The 20,441-nt window shown below is 38.2% G+C and overlaps 1 protein-coding gene across 3 annotated transcripts in view; it reads right to left on the bottom strand.

Moving 5' to 3' along the window:
* The window catches only part of fibcd1b (fibrinogen C domain containing 1b), a 156,305-nt gene extending 136,172 nt beyond the window's left edge, over positions 1-20,133 (bottom strand). Inside the window, exons 1-2 of one of the 3 annotated variants that reach the window (XM_028024789.1) lie at positions 20,082-20,133; positions 18,772-18,858 (exon numbers count right to left, since the gene is read on the bottom strand). Coding sequence is in view for 2 of the 3 variants with exons in the window: in XM_028024787.1 (XP_027880588.1) it covers positions 17,076-17,147 (72 nt within the window). In the remaining variant the exon portion in view is untranslated. Of the gene's footprint in view, positions 1-17,075; positions 18,157-18,771; positions 18,859-20,081 lie in introns of those variants that run through there. The other 2 variants (XM_028024787.1, XM_028024788.1) reach the window with 2 other exon arrangements.
* Positions 20,134-20,441: the final 308 nt, after the last annotated feature.

The raw sequence follows: 20,441 nt of genomic DNA, 5'->3' as shown, positions 1-20,441 counted from the left end.
TTGATAAAGAGATGGTTTGAACATCCTCCATAGGGAGCATTATTAGCTGAATTAATCAATATGAGGGTCACACTGCCTTTCTGATGTAGCCGCTTCAAGCATTTAAGTTAACATGCTGAAGGGAGTGAATCCTCATCAGTGCAGAAAGAGTGTCTGCACAGGTTAGCAATAGATAAAGCAACATTATGATTGTAACATTAAGTCCAACTTTTGAGTGTGGGATTTTTATGGCAGAAGCAGAAAACAGAAAAAATGCCACTGAATTTGACTGGTAATATAAAACAAACAATAACAAAGAGACTAAAATGGCTGTTAGGATTAGCTGGAAAGCAAATTGTGTACGCAAGACAGATTGTATTCTTACAATTTGGTGGGAGAGTCAGTGTGATAACATTTTGAAAATATGTACTCCCCCATATGGGCATAAGCTACTCAATCTATTGAGGTATGAAATGGGGTGTGGTCCCTAATGATGTCACTGTTGGCTCAAAAACATCCTCAGTAGCCGTATAGTACAAGTCACTTTCCTTTATGAAAGGGTCATTTTGGCTCAGATTGGAACCAATGCTCTGACTTTGCATAAACTAAAAGAAAGAGACAGTTGGGAAGCAGAGCAGCTCAATCACACAGGCTTTGGCAGTTAAACACAACGAGCCCCTCTGCAGTAGAGGAACATATGCCACACATTAGCGTCACTTTTTTAAAGTCAGCTGAGGCTTGCTGCCAGGCATTCTCCGTATTCCAGCAGTTTTCACTGGGATAGCATTTTTAATTGGTTTATGTTGAGCTCAGACTTCATCATCATCTTTCTCCCTCATGTCACATTATATTTTACAGCTTTAAGATCTGATGGTCAGAGGACAGTGAATGCTTGATTAATCTTCTTCGTTTGTCATAAATTATGGACTAGATTTTAAAGATGCAATCGATTCCCACTATTCATATTTCAATCAGATTTTTTTAGATGGAAAGTGCCTTACAAAAGGAAACTGCATGATGTATTTTCTATTTTTTGCATAAATCAAAGTGCCAAAGGAACAAACAGAAAATGACACCCTGTTTCATCCTGTGGAAAATACGGTCTCTTAACAGCAATTTCACCAAAGCCACGTCTCTATTTGACAAAGGCTGTGGCTTTACATGAACAGAAGTCTTTAACTGTTGATTGAAATCAGCAGAAGGAAATTGGACACTTCTCACTGCAGATGTGCAGATAGAGTTCCATCTGTAAGTGGAATGGGCTTGGCTAGTTGTCCATCAAGACGACAAAGTGCTGCACACGCACGCGCCTGCACACGCAATCTCGCTCTCCTATTCCTCATTCCAACATTCCACCTCATCTCATCTACACACTTCTTGTCTGTTTCTAACAGAGATTTACAATACATTTCTGTACCCTTTTAAACAGGTGAGATAACAGCAAATCGGAAAACTGGGATTTTTAAAATGTTTTATATATATACTTTTTTTTTGGCACTAGGGGCTTTTATTCGACAATAGTCTCACAGGAAAGGGACAGAGAGAAGGGGGAAAGACATACAGCAAAGGAGTCGAGGACAGAAGTCGAACTCGGGATGGTGGCTTCGAGGCCTGCAGCCTCTGCACACAGGGCGCCAACTCCAACCTCTACACCACGTGACGCCCCATGGCTACATGGTTTTGAGCGATTATTTTGAAGAGCTGTGTTTCCTAATTTTTGCGTTCTCTCCTAAAGCTATCAAAAATACTCAAACATTTACAATTTAAATGATTGTAGTTGTTTCCTACTCTAAAATATTATTCATAAATCTGCATAGGGAGAATTAAACATTTCCACATGAGATGCTTAATTTTCTTACCATTGTATCCATTAAATGTTTTAATGGTTTGTATAAGGAATACTTGCAAATAAGGTTAATCAGAATAACATTAGTTCCATTTTATAAACTACTAACGACTCATTTAGTGTTGCAATGTGTCTTCCATCCAGCAGAGGGTGCCGCTCGTCATCCTTAAGCAGAGCCAATTGTAAGAAAAATAAAGATGACAGAGGGATCTTGGAAAGTGAAACAGTCTGAATAGAGTCTAGTGTGGGATGGAAAATGCATTTTCTGTGATTCCATTTTGAAGTATAAACAGCACCCTCTCCACCACATAGTGGACAGACAGCGGAGCACCTTCTCACATAGACTGCTCCAGCTCCGCTGCCGTAGGGACAGATACAGGAAATCTTTCTTGTCACATGCCATCTCACTGTACAATAAAAGCTAAATCATTGTTCTGCACTAATCAGTCCAATTTTGCACAACTGCACTGTGGCACACTTGCTGTACATATATTTAAATATACATATCTGCATTTTTTGAATCTTTGCAAGGACTGCTCTAAGTTGCTTTTTATATTAACGGCATTTTATATTTTTACAATTTATAGCATTTTATATTTTATTTTATCTACAACTACTACTCAGTGGTAGTTGTTATTGTGTCTTGTCTCTATGCTGTAACTGCGAAGTAATTTCCCTGCTGGGATGAATAAAGTACTTCTATTCTATTTTATTCTATTCTAGAACACCTGACAAGCTCCCCAAGTTTCAACTTAATAGCGCTCATTTATGCTCATTTCATGCTACTTGGCAGAGCAGTGCCAACTTCTCAACCACAGATTACTGATCTGCAACAATGAAATTACGTGTTGCACAGAAAAATTGTACCATGACCGAAAAAGACTTCAAGGAGCCAAGTTTTAACATTTCTGGAGTAGCAACAACAATAACCATTTTTTAATCAAATTCTAAAATCTTAAAATCCTTGCATGAGCACTTGGTGTACCTTTAACCAAGAGACTGTAAATTAATTAATAATTAATGTAAAATTCTTCTTCAACATGTATTTTTGTGCATAATTAGGAGCCTGAAACCTTGAGAGATTAACATTGTATGAAACACTCTGTGAAATGGGATCATCCTTCCTGAAATGAAGAGGTGGTTTAAGCCCTAGTAGCTGCAAAACAGACTTGCTACTACATCATCTTTATGTATATTTTATGTATATTTTCTGGGAAAATTAAATGGGAATTTTTTTTTTTTTTTCTCTTAGACACGACTGTCATTTCTATAATCCAGATGTTTAAGGATTTCTGGGTTACAAATACACAACATTTCTTAGAGAGGATGGCAGCATCCTGAGGACTGAAAACATAAGTGGTTCAACAGTAAAAGGAGCGATGTCTAACCTGGTCATGTCAATCCTTCTTTTTCTTTATTTTTATTTAACCAGTAAAAAGGAAACAAGAACAGAAGTAGTCCTAATGAAGTCTGAGAGGCCTGGAGGATATTTCAGGATAACTACTTGTGCTGTTCCTCAAAGCCAGGTGAAGAAGGCAAAACTCTTCCTTAACTTTCAAATAATTCTGTTCCATTTGTCTTTTAGTCTTACTTAGAATTAAAATACTTGGAGAAATATTTTGCTTGCCAGCCACCATTTCTTGGGAAATAATGGAACATGTCCTATTGAGTCTACTGATCTTGGAGTAAAAATGTCCCTGAACTGCTTATAAAGCACCACTATCAACGTCTCCATCTGAGATGGCACAGGCTCCACTTACTATTCAAGGGATAAAAATGATCAGTTTAAAGACTACATTCTGATAGGGTATCTGTACTTAACTACAAGAACAGAGAAAATGAAATGGGTTCTCTTTCAGCATAAAGATCTACTATGCAGTTCAATATGAATGACAGCAAAAGCTGCAAGCTTACAGATGTTGTAAAGACTTGCATTGTGATAAAGCAGAATGATAGGTTCGGCTCAAATGGAAATATGTGATACAGGTTTCACAAGAACAAAACCGGATAAGATTTAACAATTTGGGATGAAGATTTAGCAACACATTTCTACATTTTAAACATTCTTTGATTGAAAAATAACCCAGACTAGGTTTAATTGGCTAACCAGTTCTTATGCTTGCCTAATTCTAAGGTGACCCTATTCCCAAAGTGACCTGTTAGTTTTTGTAAATATATATATTTTTTAAGTTGAAAACTATGTTTTAGAATGTTTTTGTTCACTCTAGGACAGGGGTGTCAAACTCCAGTCCTCAAGGGCCATTGTTCTGCAGTTTTTAAATGTGCCACAGGTACAAAAAGCTGGAATGAAATAACATAAGTACTTCCTTCTTGTGTAGATAAGTTATCCAGAGCCTTGCTAACGACCCAATTATTCCATTCAGGTGTGGTGCAGCAGAGGCACATCTAAAAGTTGCAGGGCAGAGGCCCTCTAGGACTGGAGTTTGACACCTGTGCTCTAGGATTGTTCAGGTTAGGCCTGAGAAGTTCCTCCTAGTTTCATAGTTTAGCACGACTGGAAGTTGATAAAAAGGTGACAACTTTCTTTTCATAAGGAGTTAGCTAGCTGAAAAAAGCTTCATCACTCTGTCAACATATTTTTCTTTCTAGGTTACTCAAAATGTTGCAAACTAAACAATTTAGAAGTGTTTGGTCTTCATTGTTGATAAAAGAAAAGTGAACTGTAAGCCAGCCTGAAGGGCAGCCTTTAATGCCACTTTGAGAAGAAGATCACGCTGCTGGCATTGTTCTCTTATATTCTCTCTTCTGATTCATAAATTCCTCTCTCTCCTGCTTTACAGCCTAAAATAAGCCCTTTACAACTAACTAACCTCAACCCTCACTCATTACACAAATCATAAATACAAACTGCTTTGATAAGGCACTCAATTTTATATTATAGAGTATTCTGTGCACATATATGAGCTGAAAGAGAATTAGGACAGGTATTCCTTTTGCACATGCACAAGCTAGAAATAACATTTTCCATGAACCCTCAAAGGTTTCAGACTGCCTTACAGCTATATAAGCAACATTTTCAATTCAAAAACCCTTTTTTCTGCCAACTCTTTTAATAAATAGACATATGAGCTCATCAACAAATATATATATATATTTTAGTTTTTCATCTATTATTTATGTTATTCACCTATCAGATTGATGCATGTTACTATGATACCCATTCAACTTCAAGCGCTTCAGGAATCCTTGGTCACTCTTCTTTAAAACTGTGAATGCTGACATTAGAACTGGGGGACAAATGTACTTGCAGCAACATATTTTGGATTCAGATGTTATTTTAGGGTTGAGCAGCTTCAGTGTTGTAGCCTTTTTGAGCAACGTGCACACAACAATAGTCAACAGCAAAAATGACACCCTACTGGGTGTCACTGCAATGCTTTAAAGTCTATGTAATGAATAAATCAAAATTAGCACATCAGTAGAGCTCCATTAAAATTTGATACCAAGACGCTAACGGCGGAAATCTGATAAACCCCAAAACCAGCAAGGATTGGAAGAGCAAGCGATACACAAAGTCAACTGATGTGGTGAAATGTAACAAGGGGGAAAAGATACTAAAAGAGGGAAGCTTATCTATATGAATATACACAGAGGACAACTGAGACGCACTAAGTATAAAGACAACAAGACAAGCCACAAACACTAAGACATGCACAACCGCAATCTACCAACTAAATGAGTGAAATAACCAAAGTCATAATGAAACCTGTTGCAGATGTTGCTTATTTGAATGCTAGTAAGCAATAATGTTGTGGATTTACAAAAACTGGAGTGCATTTAAGTTCACCCTTTCCTGTGCAAGCACACCGTTTACTCAACACTGATCTGAGACCTTCAGTGATTCATGCCCTCATCCTCCAGTCTTCTCAGCTTTACCTTGGTCTTTCTTTATTTCCCCAAACCGGTTCTAATCTGTATTTTCAAAACTGTTCCGCTTTCACCGAGCCCTCTTCCTTTCTTGTTGTTGTCCTTCTTTGCCTCTGCTGCTTCTTTCAAGGCCTTCCAGCCACCTTGCAGTGTAAGACATCTGATATTGAAATGTTCAGTTCCTTCATGTCAGCGACAGACACGCAAAGGGAGAAAATGAGAAAAAGACATTGAAAGAGTGCGTGGGTCAGATAACAAAGGCAGATAGAGGATGAGCGAGGCCACAAGCGCAGTGGACAGCTGCTGTCATGTATAACCTTCAGACTAGAGCCTTGTAAAGTCACAGGACCGCAGCATATTCATGTTACACAAAATGGATCTCTCTGCATAACAGTCCTACACAAAAGAGCATGCTGCTCCATTAAGGTGCTAAATGACTTTCTATGAAAAAGCTTACTTATGTAACAACTTGACAGTAATAGCTCATTACTGCTATGCTCCACCAACACACAGACTCCTCTCACATGTTCATACCTTCATTTCTAACAACAGGCCCACTCTTCTGTTAACCATCACACTATTCACTAAAGATAAAACAACAGATCTCACCTATGACTGTGGTTTCTGGTATGTGTGTGTGAAAAAAGCTGGCAATGAAAAGATAAACTGAATAACAAAAAAAAAAAAAAAGATGCAATTAAAATTGTTTTTGTGAAGGCACTCCCAAAAGAGAATAGGCAACACAGGGTAATGTAAAGGCTTTGAAATTGATTATAGTGCACGCTAATTGCAATGCCAATTAAAGTCAGTTTTGATATGCAACAAAAGCCCCAAAGAAAAATCAGTAACATGACCAGAATTTTTTTTTCATCCTTGATAAACATAAAAGCAGCACTAACTACTACCTCATGAACTGGCTCAGTTCACTGTTGCAAAAGACAAGGAGATTAAACTGCAGGAAAAATTACTTGCAAAATTGCTGGTGCCCCTCTGTTAATGATCGAAAAACCCATAATGGTCACTGAAACAACTGGAACCTGAGAAAAGTAATAATAAATGAAACTTTACTGGAAAAATAAACAAAAAAAAAAACTATTAAAATTAAAAAATAATTTTAAAAAAGTAAACCAGTAAGACAAACCTGGACAAAAATAATGGCATCCTTAGAAAAAAAATGAAGTAATTTGACAATTGGGACATGTTAAACTAAGTTGTGTCTTCTACGTAGCATGACATTTGTCCTCAAACTTTAGTTTTTAAAAATGGTGACAAGGAGTCAATGTGCTGTTTGGTAACATGGTGACAATGAACATGGAACACAAGAAGTGAACGAGAGTTGTCCCGGGAGATTGGAAGAAAAAAATCACAGACAAGCATGTTGAAGGTAATGCCTATAAGAACATCTTCAAGCAACTTATTGCTTGAAGACTACACTTGTACATATTATTTAGAAGTTTAATGTCCACTGGACTGTAGTCAGAATCCCTGGCTGTGGCTGCAGGGAGGATGTTTGACATCAAATTGAAGAAAAATATGATACAAATGCTAAACAAAGAGCCCAGGACAACCTTCAAACAGTATTCCCGGCAGTAGATATAATGTAAAGCTTCATGATTTATTAAAATATAATCACAATAATATACACTGTGTGATAAGCTACATAACTTAGAATCCTTTATTTTTTTGTGGTCAGAGCCATCTGTCCTGCTGGTTTTCCAAAAATGTATTTGTTGTAATGCAATATGATGCAATACAATCATATCGTACCTGCCTGGAATGTATACGGCCGCACTAATGCTTACACGTATGTGCGGGCGTCATTAATGAGATTTAACACCAATCCACGGTGCTGTTAAAATGATGTCTTTAGCCTCAGAAAGGCCTTCATTCTGCTCTCACTGCAGCAGGACAGCAGCAGAAAAAAAGATTTAAGAAACTAAACAGCTGAAGTGCTGCAGAAAACATCTGGCATATTATTAAAAGAAAAAAATAAAGTGGAACCTTGGAGTGATTGAAATCCTACATCAAGTGAGAGTAACAGCTTTTTTTTTATTTTGAAGGAAGTTCTCTTGAAACTCTATAAAATGTATTTTGGAAACCAAATTTATACTGTTTTTTAGCATATGGAATGCTATTTAGACCACATAAAATATTTATTTTGAAGTTTGAAGGACGTACACAATCGTAGTTGTCACTCAGATCTTGAAAATGAGAGTCCAGACTTTTAAAAGCATAATATTGTTTCAAGAATATGAGCCGTAATACTTTAGTCAGTGATTTTAATTAAAACAATTTACATTGAAATAAAGATAACTATATTATTGATGAAGCAGCATCAGGCTACTATGTCCCATCAAAAAAGCAAAAAATGAGTTAAGGATTCATCTTTTATTCTTGTTTTAAAATTATCTCTACCAAGTAGTCACATATTTTAGTCACATCTTTTTTCTTTGGGTTGCTGCTCATCGTTTCTCTCCTCCACTAACTGTCTCAGTGTCATCCTGCTTTTCCCTGCACACTCAGATGGTTCTGGTTCAATAACTTTTTTTTCTAAATGCTTTGTTGTTTTCCTCTCAAGGGATTAGTCACCTTTCACAACTGTGTTGATCATCTTAGTTTTTCTGAGTATTTTCTCTCTTTCCAGGTAATTTTCTCACTGTAGTCGTATATCGCTAGCCACCGTTTTGTCAGAATAATTATAGTATGCATGAAATTAGTGTTATCTCTTGCATTATTTTCTTGCTGTTTATTCGATGTAGAGGGTCAATAAATTACAAAATGTGGTTAGAAGATACATTGGTAAGTGCAATAAAGAGTCATAATAATCGATTAGTGTTTCAAATGTGCATTGATGCAAAAGTGCTAGGTTCAGCTTAAATGTGTTAATGACAAGATTTTGTTATCAATATAACAAAATCTGACAAAAAAAAAATGCTTAGCTTGACTTGTTTGTCAAAGGAAAATGTGATGACAGATTTGTACACTAAATATCTTCTGTCTAAAAGCTTGATTTTATAAGAAAAACTGTTTCCTGACCAATCATTTCATTACAAAAGTGACCCACTACCATGTTTAGCTGTAGAAAAAAACACCCTAAACTTTTTTTATACAAACTTTTCCTTGGTGATATTCAGATATATTTTGATCCACCTGTGCTCATCAACTTACACTATAACTGAAGCATTAAGTTTAGTTGTGCCAATCGAAAATACACAGCCCACGAGTATACATAGATATATACACATGCAGAAAATATAAACACTAAAGCTTATTCTGTGTGCTCTTTTTTTCAGAACATTTGCCAGTTTCTTGTCATAGGCTTTGACGGGGCATGAAAGTCCACACACACATAAATGAAAAGTGAGAAGGACAAAAGAACGAAGCCCCCGTAAAGGTTGAAAATGTCCTATCATACGTTTTCTTGATGCCACCCAGCACAGGGCAAGGAAGACTGATGCTGAGGTTGTTAAAGGCTGAACTGCTGCCATGGCATGACCCCTCCCCCCCAAAGGGAATTCACAGACTCAGTGAACCAGTCTCTTTGCTCTGTTTTTGCTACAGTCTACATCCTCTTTCACCTCTGGCCATATCGCCAAGTGCATTAGTTTGACAAGGGCACCCTAAAAAAAACCCAAACAAACAAAAAAAAAGAAAAACAGATTGCAGACATCTAATTCACACACTGTGACAACGGGCCGTGACAACCTTCCAGTGTTAAAAATTCTTCCTCCCAAACAGAAGCTTATGAAATGTGCTTGTACAAATCTAAATGTCATATCATTACTCTACAAGTCAGATGAGTGTTCTAATTATGATTATTATAGCTGAACAATTAATCAAAATCATAATATAAAGGTGGCAATTTTCACTTTGCACATGCTATCTTATTAACTGTAATTTTCATAAGGCTTTTTAACAAGCTGTGGCAAGTGACAGCTTAAGCTGGCATCTTTTGATTCCATAAACTGGAAGGGTAGTTAAAAAAAAAAAAGGTACTTATGTATAATTAATGTTCATCTTTTTTGATCTCGGCTGTCATTTGCTGACTCTACATGCATGTTCTTAATTAACTCATCCATTAAGAGCAATAAAATCATATTCCTTTTTTCAAAATTGACCTTATTTGGATTCTTGAAGGAGCTTTAAAAAAAATAAAAATAAAAAATCAGCGTTAGTGCCCTGCAAAAGAATTCATACCTCTAATTTGTTCATATTTTATAATGCTAAAGTAACACATTTCAATGTATTCCAATAGGATTTTATGTGATCAACAAAAAGTAGTGCATAATTATGAACAGTCAGAATATATATATTTTTTTGCATTAGTTCAACATTTTTTAACAAGAACAAATCGGAAAAGTGAGGAGTGCATTCATATCTCCTAAACCACCCACCCAAATTGATTGTGACCCCTTGATGGCTTGTGGCAAACTTGGGCTTTCGACAATGAATCTTTGAGAGATATGACAGTAAAGAGGTTCATCTCAAACGCATCCAACATGTTTTACATTTACAGTTGTTGTAAAGTTGTTTTTCTAATTTATACATCATTTAACTTCCAGTGCGTAATTATTCCTCATTGTGGTTGACGTGTGACAAGATTTAGGGATATGAACGCATTTTCAAGGCATCATACAAACTTCCATAATAAGAGATAGGGAGATAAATAGGTGGAGAGATATAGAGATAGAGAGACAGATGGATAGAGAGATAGATGGTAGATATAGTGAGCAGTTTTTTGGTCACATATATTAGGTAAATGGCCACGCCAACCTCTGATGTGTTTGTCAAATGTGACTAAGTGACAGCTGCTGAGCAGAGCTGTCAGGGTTTTTTCTTTTCCTGTTTTACACTAAAGCTTTAAATCGGAACTGTCAAAGGATTCTGGGCTCTCAAGCGATTTGTTATTTCACTCTTGAGCTCTGTTGTCTTAAGCAGATTTTACATTCATTTGCCAAAATATGTCAAACTCTTCAGTCAAACCTAAAGGTCAGCTGACATTTACCCATAGCTTGGTTCTGTTAGCCTGTAGTCTTATCAATAAGACTACAGACTCTTGTGAACCTTCTCAGATTTAAATTGTGGTGGAGATTATAAAGCTCATCACAGTGCATGACACCAATAGCATTTGTTTGGTGTTACAATTACTTGCATATGCTTCCAAGAAAACATGGCCATTAATTGGTTTAAAGTTAAAGAAATCTGGCTGCGTCATGATGTTTTTGGTTAAAAACTTGCTTCATTCTTAACAGGTTTTTCAATCCAGAGGCTATGGAGTAGAAGGCATTTTGACTTGTGTGATGACAGTATGTCCTGAGTACATTTGAAGGCTCAAGAGTTGACGATAGAGTGCTATTGCAATTAATTCATGTCTTTGTTTCCCTTTTCCTCCATTGCCGGTCTTTAGACACTGTTAAAATACATTTAGCCCATCGAACTAGTTGACTAATGTGCTAAAAGGATTGAGTTTTGGCTTAAAATACACAGCTTTACAGCAGTAATCCATCATGTTGACAGTTGACACTAAAGACCTCCCTCTGTGATGATTTGTGATGGCAAAGGTCCCAACAAAACGGCACTTTATGACATTGTCGAAGTGCGAATGGTCTGTGCCACCACATGTGGGTGTGTGTTTAACTGAGTTACTGCAGACAGATAAATCCTGGCAGGGACATCCGACCCTGATATCATTTCTAATTGGGTCGCTGCAGAGTCTCGTTCTGATACACTTGCGATAGCAAAGGGTTGTGTGCTTATAATAGCTTTGTTTCACATCTTCTGGAGGTAAATCTTTCATTTTACAGAGCCAGACGTGTATTCGCAGCCCTGCAAAGAGGTTGCAGTCTCACCACAGTTCACTATTTCTGTGAAAAATGTTAAAATGGCCATTTAAAATTTGAGAAAAATTTGTTTTTAGTAAAAATCACCAGTCTGTAAATTAAGATCTCTAGAAATCCCTTTAATGTAACATTTTTATGTAAGGATTTTATTTTTATTTATTTTTTTCGCTTTTATTTAAAAAAATCTACTCTCTGTTGTACTGAAATAAAAACACATGCTCAGGTCAGATAAGACTAAAGGCCCACCTCATCTGACCTCTCATTTAAGAAAATCTTCAACTCACATTTGAACTTTAATAGAATAGTCAGAATAAAGTGACATATGTTAAAGAAATATTTTAACTACCACAATATTTATTACAGAACTATGATTCTAAATCAGGGGTGTCAAACTCCAGTCCTCAAGGGGTCACTGTCCTGCAGTTTTTAGATGTGCCACAGGTACAACACACTGGAATGAAATTACCTCCTTCTTGTGTAGAGGCCTGCTAATGACCTAATTATTCTATTCAGGTGTGGTGCAGCAGAGGCACATCTAAAAGTTGCAGGACAGTGGCCCTCCAGGACTGGAGTTTGACAGCTGTGTCCTAAATGGTCAATCAGTGAACCACCGATAAAGATCAAGTGTTCCTATCACATCATACCAGCTGATGAGGTGAGATCACAGGTCTTGTGTGCTTTCAGATCAGGCAGCAGGGGTTGCAGAACAAATGGGGCATGGTTTACACCTTGCAGCGTTGCAGATTTTCCCTAAAGAATGGTTCTCTGTGTTGGGATTCTGATGCAAGCAGCCTGTTCAAATATACTTTGTGCTTTAAATACAAGCAAACCTGTTGCACATCATTCACAGCATGTTATCAGATTCTGCTGATCAACATCGTTCCCATACAGTCGGACACTAAAGGATGATATGATACTCCCCTCTGTGTGCACCCACACTCTGTGCGGCATCAGCATCAGCCTTTGATTTGTGCGTCACACTTGCTCTACAATCATCTTGTAGCCTATTAGCCTGTATTCTCAAGAAGCAGGGTATCTTTAAAAAAAAAAAAAAAAGATAGCATAAATTACTGAGGGATCAAACTACTTTGCTGTTAACATTATTGTATAATGTTGGTGTTTGTATGTAACCGTCGTATCACGTAAATGCCTGATCACCAGCCTGCAGACCAATTTTCCTCTGGGGACAAATGAAACCATCTCTATCTCCGTCCATCCATCTACTACTTACATTTATCAGTGGTGGGTGGACTTCAGCTGCTTATTTCATGTCAGGACTTTTCAACTGATTGTGTGTGCATGGTAATGACGTGTAGCTCATGGAATGAAAGCATTATTTCAATTTGGCTACTGTTATGAATGCAAACACAAAGTGATAGTGGAAGTAGACAATGGTGACTTCTCTAGCAACGGTTCCAACTCTATACCAATGTGACTTGCCTCAACCTTCTAAAACGTTTTCAGAGAAGATCAATTTGAGTTTCATTGGCAGACGGTTGCAGAAATATTGACAGAAGGGGCGAAAAAATTGTGGCACTGGTGATTTAATTTTTTTTTCTCCACTTAATGTATTGAAATCAAACAGTTCTTTTTCTCTTTTGAAAATTTAACTGAGATTATATCACCACCATCCAAGGGGAATTTGAAAACGTTTCAAACGTTTTTAACAGTGGTGCCAATAAATGCGGTCAGCATTAGGTGGTTTTCCAACATATTGATCTATTGTTTACTTTAATCTGTTCGTGTTGGTTCAGGGTTCTACCAGGGAAGCTTGGACAGCATAAACCCACAAATTTTGTGATTTCTGAGTTTTCTGAGTGGCCAAGGCCACTCAGGCACAGCTGCTATCTGTGTTTTGTTTTGTTTTTTTTCTCTCCAACTCTCTCTACAGAGTCCTTTCACTGCTCTGGAAACTTTGGTGATCTCAGAGAGATATTGATTGCCTCCAGTCCGAGAAGGGCAACCCCACTGGGCCTCACTGCCTTCTCAGTTATACTGGCTGTGTGTCTGAAAGCACAGGCCATGTTCAGTAAATAGGAGAAATCACGCAGATAAACATGATGTAGAGCCATATACACTGCGTGTGAAACAAATTAAACTGTTCAAGTCATCAACTTCTATGCTGGTGTCTTTGTAGAGGAGCCCTAGTAAATAAATACAAAACAGCAACCTATCATCCAGTGTTATAGTATAATTGCACAGTTCATCTCTTAGTGGTGCAATGAAAGCAAAAGCAAACCTTGATTCTTTTTCCATCAATAATGCTTAATATGAATGTTTTGCCCTGGAGTTCACTTGTAATACAGTAAGGTAAGAGCATATAGGAAAATCTATGTTAAGTTTCATACAGTAAATTCGATTTCAAGGCTGATTGTATTTAAATCTCAATACCACTACATCTGCCGTCCTCCGCTTACAAAGGCCTTACATATTCAGGATGTGCAGCCTGACATGAAAAATCTTGCCATCTTCAGTCATCTCACCTCTAAGAGATCTCCACTACATGACCACACCCCACTCCTTCTGAAATGACTGTCAGAAGCATGAGCTCAGAGATAAAGAGTTGGTGTAAGCACTCAAGATTACAGAGACGGTGAGGGGATCACACACGTACATGTTTGCAGTGAGAAAGAGTTTTACGTGGGCTTGTGTGTGATGGCAAATTAACGGCAAGGGAAGAAGACAGATTGATGTGGGGAGGAGGAAAGGGATGGAGGGGAGCATTGTGAGCCTCTCATCTCATCCTACGTCCCTCCTGATGCTGTCTGCCGCAGCGAGCATTAAGCTTATGGAAGGTATTTGTTGTCTTGTCATTCTCTAACCTTCCCAGCAAGCATCAATGAGTTATTCAGACCTCCACCCTCACAACTAAACAGAGAAAGCAAAAATGACACATTGCTCATCACATATTATTTTCCATTCATTATGTCTTCAGGCCAGGTCTGTATTCACATTTATTTTTATTTTTTTAAGATGGGTTGTTTGTAGCAAATAAAAAGGGGTTGCATGAAAGTCTGACAACTGTAAGGTTTGACAAACGAAGCCTTGTTTTAACTGATTCTAGTAATCACGACTCCTCCACTCGCCTATGTTCCATATGCTCCCACCACAGCACCAATGCATAATGAGTTCATCATGGCTTAACCCCTTACCTGTCAAAAATTGAACTCCCACCCATCATGGAAATAAACCACATGGAAGTATTACAAGATCAGAACATTCTTCGCTCTGGAAGTTGATACAGAGTGAAGACTGAAAGTTAGAAATGTGTTACCAAAAATAGCTATCATTTAACACCTTTAGAGTTTGGATAAGGGTTTGTATTTGTTAAGGAACATCTACGGAAATTGTGGTGTAGCACAATTTTCACTGAGCAAATCACAATAATTGTGCTAAAAGTATTGTTAGAATAATTATCTAAGTTCATTTACTTGTGAGTTTATTTGAAAGGTTATGTTTTCATATTATTATTTTGTGTGTAGTTTAGTTGACTTCTTTTCTTCTGTGAAATACTATTAACCATTTGTAGGATGTTTGCCTGGAGGCTAGAGACTTTGCACATTCCTGTGGTATCAGCTTCCATCTGTAATTGATTAGTTGTGGTCAGTTGCATGCCCTTGTAAGGGCATGTCCACAGGCGGTGCCAGAATGTAAAGACGGTTGGTCAATTCTCTGTGTGAAGAAGCCCAACCTCCTTTTTCTATACAATAAAGAGAAATGCAGAGAAAGATCTAGCAGAGTCGATCCAAGACAGTGTTTTACAGCGATTTGTCGCGTCTCGGATCTTCCCTCATTTTCTGCAGAAAAGACAATTGCCTTGGTCTGAATCTTTGCTAGATAGGAATTAAAATAAACCTATCAAGTATCCTAAAATATAAAATTCATAATTTCCTCTGTTTTTAAGTAGCAACATTCTGTTTTACTACAACTTATCTCTCTTTTCCTCTAATATAAATACTAACCACTCTGATTAAGTGGTCGAGAATACTATCTTTTTGAGTTCTTAAAAAAAAGAAGTCACAAATATAAAAAAAAATTGTAGTCTGCTAATCAGAGCTTTCCAAGATGGGTGCATCTCTACCACAAACATTTTGAGATCTACAGGTGCATGCCAGTATGTCAAAAACAATACCGTTGAAGAGTTATTTTAATTCAATTCAAAAACTGAATATCATATATTCAGGACATACACAGTGATGCAACACATTATTTGTTCATTTGTTCTCTGCCATACCTTTTACTTCTACTCAACTTTCCATTAAAGCCCTTAAGAGTCAGCTTCTTTATAGCCTTTCACTAGCTAATCCTCCTAGTGTGTGTCAAATCAGCAGTCCCACTATGTTTGCGCTTAGAGGTTAAGGGGTGTGGTAAAAGATCCCTATCAAAATTCTGTATTAAGACATTTTAAATTGATCTTGAGTAAAATTCATGCATTCTAAGTAATAGCATTTTTGGTTGTCATTCAAGTTAACAGCAACAATTCCCAGGATCTACTTGGATAGTTAACAGTGTGACAGTTCAACATACCTTGGGGCCCCCCTGCTGGTCTATGCGCTGAAAGCGGCAGCGTAGTTTGCGTGTGCCTCAGGCTGGCTCAGCCTAGAGGATATGTGCCATTGGCAGGTTTCCCTCTCGGGATAGGAGCTTTAAACGTGTTTTGAGATGTGATTTAGCTGTGCGTTTTTGGCACCCAAAACCTTGAAAATGTCATTCCTTTTTCTCCCCCATATCATGCAATGACAATTAAAAGTTCATTTTGACACTCGGAAGGGTGTAGAAAATGATCTCCTCCTTTTAATGCATTTATCAAGCATAATAACCTGTCCTCATTCTAATTAGGGGAGGACAAATAGGCTCACGGTGTTTTTGCTGCCCTGGGTTGGCAGAGGCGGCCAGCTCTAATAGTGCCCCGAAATCCGATTCCGCGCTCCAAGGGAGCTCCTCTCCCTTATGGGCTGTCAATAACCCTCCACTGACCTTGTGAAAACACATCGACTATTCCCCAAAGTGAGCTTGCCTGACTGTAACACAACGCACGTCCTCTCCTGTCTCAATTCATCCGAGCGGGGAGACAGCCTAAACGGCTCAGGAGGGGTGTTAAAAGCAAGAAGGCGTCCGTATGCCAAGTTTCGGAGGGTTTCCAGACATCATGGTACATGCGTACAGCCCTGAGCTCTACATGAAAAAGAAGTAGTACGCCGAAGACGCAGCCAAGATGCGTGATGTTTTTTTTTTTTTTTTTTACTACTTCCAAAATGTACCAGTTTCTATGAAAACGTAACATTCCCGCTAAACAGGATTTATGACTGCATGATAAGCGGGAGGCTTTAGACAGTGTGACAAGAACAGAAGCTCATCTGCAGCTATGTCCTGTAATAACGTCTCCACAGTGCAGAGATTCGCCCGTGAGGCAAATCCACCACCAAATCCAGCGTGGTAACATTGCACCAAGCAGATGCACCACTCCTCGGAAACACGGCACAGCGTCAGGGAGGCGCAAACATAGATACATTCATACATACCTGGTTTTTATGCCGAGTTCCATCTTCGAGTTCAGAAGAGGTATTCATGATTCCCCATCGGTCATTTACCATCCCACGGAGAAGGTGCGCATCAGATCCGTCTTTTCCGGGCGTCAGAGAATAAACCCACTTTATTTTATTATTTTTTTCACATTAATATGTACCTGTCAAAGTCAATACCTGGTATTCAAGCCTACTCCATGGGAAAAAGAAAAAAAATAACGAAAATACTAATAAGGATTGCAAGTTCTTCAGCCGCACAAATTGCGCACCAAATTGAGATTTAAATTCCTCCCCGGAGTTTCCTCAGCGTCCGTTCATAATTCCATCTCAATAGGGTAACACACGTGTTTTATTTGAAGGGTGCAATCTTTTTTTTTTTTTTTACTTGCTTCCAGCATGCTTTACATGCATCAAGATTGCGATGGAAATAAACGAAGAAAGCTACAAATGATCCCAAGAGTAGGAGCACAGTTTCTACTCCAAAATATATATGTATATATTTTCTCGGTCCACTTCGTAAGAAGAGAGTTAAGAAGGCTGACCAAGTTGGAGTGCGTTTATTTGAAGTGAATTTGGATGAAGTCGTAAAGCAGCGGTGTCCTCTTTTCCCCTTCTCCTACTTGTTTACGCGTCGGAAAAGCTTTCATGCCAAACCCGCTGGTGGATAGAGCCTCCCGTAGCCCATTTGCGCCAGTTGGATCACAGAGAAGCCTTTGACGAGACGGGTGTGAGGAGGAAAGATTATCCTGCTCCTCTCCGCCAGTGAGCCGAGCGGGGCGCCTCGTTCCTCTCCGGCTGTCAGTTAGCGGCTCCCTTCCGTATGCGCGGCGCGCTCCAACGCTGCGTTTTCTTCCCTTGTACCGCCCTGCCCTCGATTGCTGTACCACTGACTCACCGCCTTCTCTTCCACTCCACACCGCACCGATCCGCACCGTGGACCCTCCTATTCCACCGCAGCAGCAAGATTATGAGAAATCTATGCGTAAAGTGTAAACTGACCACCACGGACAGTGATGTACGTATAAAAAAAAGAGTTGCTTGTGAGATTTATGTCGAGATTCGGACTTTGTTGGGTGGATAAGCTGTCACCCTAGCAGACTATTTGATAATTCTGCCTCTAAAAGCGGGAGGGTTTAATGGACCCCTAACGGGGAAAAAAAACCTAATACATAAGTCTGCCTCAATTATGTCACACTACCACTTTAAACTACTTCCTCATTCAAATGAATCTCAATACTTTTAAACATAATCAAAAAAGTGAATGCATTTCAGGAAATGGACCTTATACAGATTATACTGTTATAAATGTTAAAATTCAAGCATTTATTTATTTATCTGATCATCTTTAGGGAAAATATTTTACAGATTTTTTTTTTTTTTTCCAGAAAATCAAACATCACATAACACTAATAAAGAAGTAGAGAGTTATAGTCATGTTAGCCTGAAAAATTAAAGGATGCTTGCAAGTTGTGAGCCATAAAAGACTGCATACTGCTGAATCCAGGCATATTAGTAGAAAGCAGAGCAAAACATAAAGTGCGGTAGGAATAAGGGCCTACAACAAGCCTTAGAAGTATTGTGAAGCAAAGCCCATACAATACACGAAAGGTGTGGACTGTATCCAGAAGACGGGCCAGAACAATTCCTCAGTTAGGCCACTTCTAAACCAGAAACAGTGTCACAAACGTCTTACCTGGTCCAGTGAGAAAAGGAATGGGCCATAGAGTCATCTTTTCAGGTGAATGCTTTGCATTTCAATTATGAATCAAGGTCCCAGAGCCTGAAAGGAAGTGGAGAGGTACATAATTCAAGTTGCTTGAGGTTCAGAGTGAACTTTCTACAGTGGTGATTTGGGGTGCCATATTATTTACCACTACTGGACCACTGTATTTTATAAAATTCAAAGTAAGAGCAGCTTATGTTAGACCACAAACATAAGCTGTGATTACTCCCATAGCTTGTCTACTGATAAGCTGTGGGAGTGTTTGTTTTATTTTCTAGCAGGACTTGGGCGTCTTCCCACACTGCCAAAACCACCAATACCTTATTTACTCCCAAGCAATTGAACCTGAACTCCTTTGGAGAAATGTTTGGAGGTAAATGAGAGACACCAGACCCAGCAATTGAGACTAGTTAAAGGCTCATATTCAACAAACCTGTGTGTTTGGCAAAGACAGATAGCCTCCACACAGGGCTGCTTTGTTGCAGTTGTTCAAATTCTTGGGTAAATTGTTCAATAGGCTAACACTGCAACAGGTTATTTTCCACTTTGAATAAAAATGAAGTTTGGGTTTTCATTGGACGCGAGGTGCCCTTGTGCTTCAAGTTTTGAACTGAAATGCGTGATATAAAGACATTTTGCAGTGATATTCAAATTTATCGAGATGCGGCTGTTAAAACATGTATGCACAATGGCAGCAACTCTCTTTACTAAATAATTTTAATTAAAAACATTGAAAATGTAAGTATTAAAAAAAAACGTACATAACCATCGTAAAACTGTTTAAACATGGATTTAGTGGCTCAACTGTAAAACACAAGATTCAAGAAAACCAGTGAAGCACACAAAAGTAGTAATGCTGAAATTCCTTCATAAATCCCCCCAGATTCAACTGGGGACGGTTTGGATTTGTAAACAGGGTTTTCTTAAAATATGGTTTCAGAGTGACCATTAGTAGACACTAATACTACACATGCAACTTTGCAAAAGCATCGAGTTGCAGTTTGTTCTCCCGTGGAGCCTGTACCTTAAGCATATCCATGTGTGCACTTTACCAGTAAAACGTCATAGCAGCCGTACAATAATAAAAATCCTGCTGCTGGAATCATTTTGACTGCATATATTTTTGCATTTATATAACTTGGGTAACAATGCACATGATGAAACATACTTTATTCTTCTAGGAATTCACTGTTTTGCATACATTTTGGTTGTGGAATATCCAACACCAACAGGATGTAGACAGGATGTTGACTGAATTAGAATAAAAAAGACAAACTTACACAAACAGGTCACAACACAACAGAACTGATGACTGACAAAGGACTTGCAGCTGGGAGACTTCTTCTTTTCTATTATGGCGGATCGCAAGCAACTTTAAGGTGCATACCGCCACCTACTGAGGGAGACTAGGGAGAAATTTCATTATAAATACTAACGAGAAAATACAAGAAATTGGAAACCTGCTATTAACCAACTTACTCTGAAAAAAATCGGGATAACAATGACAGAACACAACAATACAATAAAATCCACTAATCTTAAAAAAGGCAAATAAGAGGAGCACAGAGATCAATATTCAGTATTGCCCTTTAATAAATGAATAATTTTAGAGGGGAAATAAAGGTGATTGTGCATAATGT

Source organism: Xiphophorus couchianus, chromosome 8, assembly GCF_001444195.1.
Source record: "Xiphophorus couchianus chromosome 8, X_couchianus-1.0, whole genome shotgun sequence".
Classification (NCBI taxonomy): Eukaryota; Metazoa; Chordata; class Actinopteri; order Cyprinodontiformes; family Poeciliidae; genus Xiphophorus; species Xiphophorus couchianus.
This window is presented reverse-complemented; position numbering and strand designations above follow the sequence as displayed.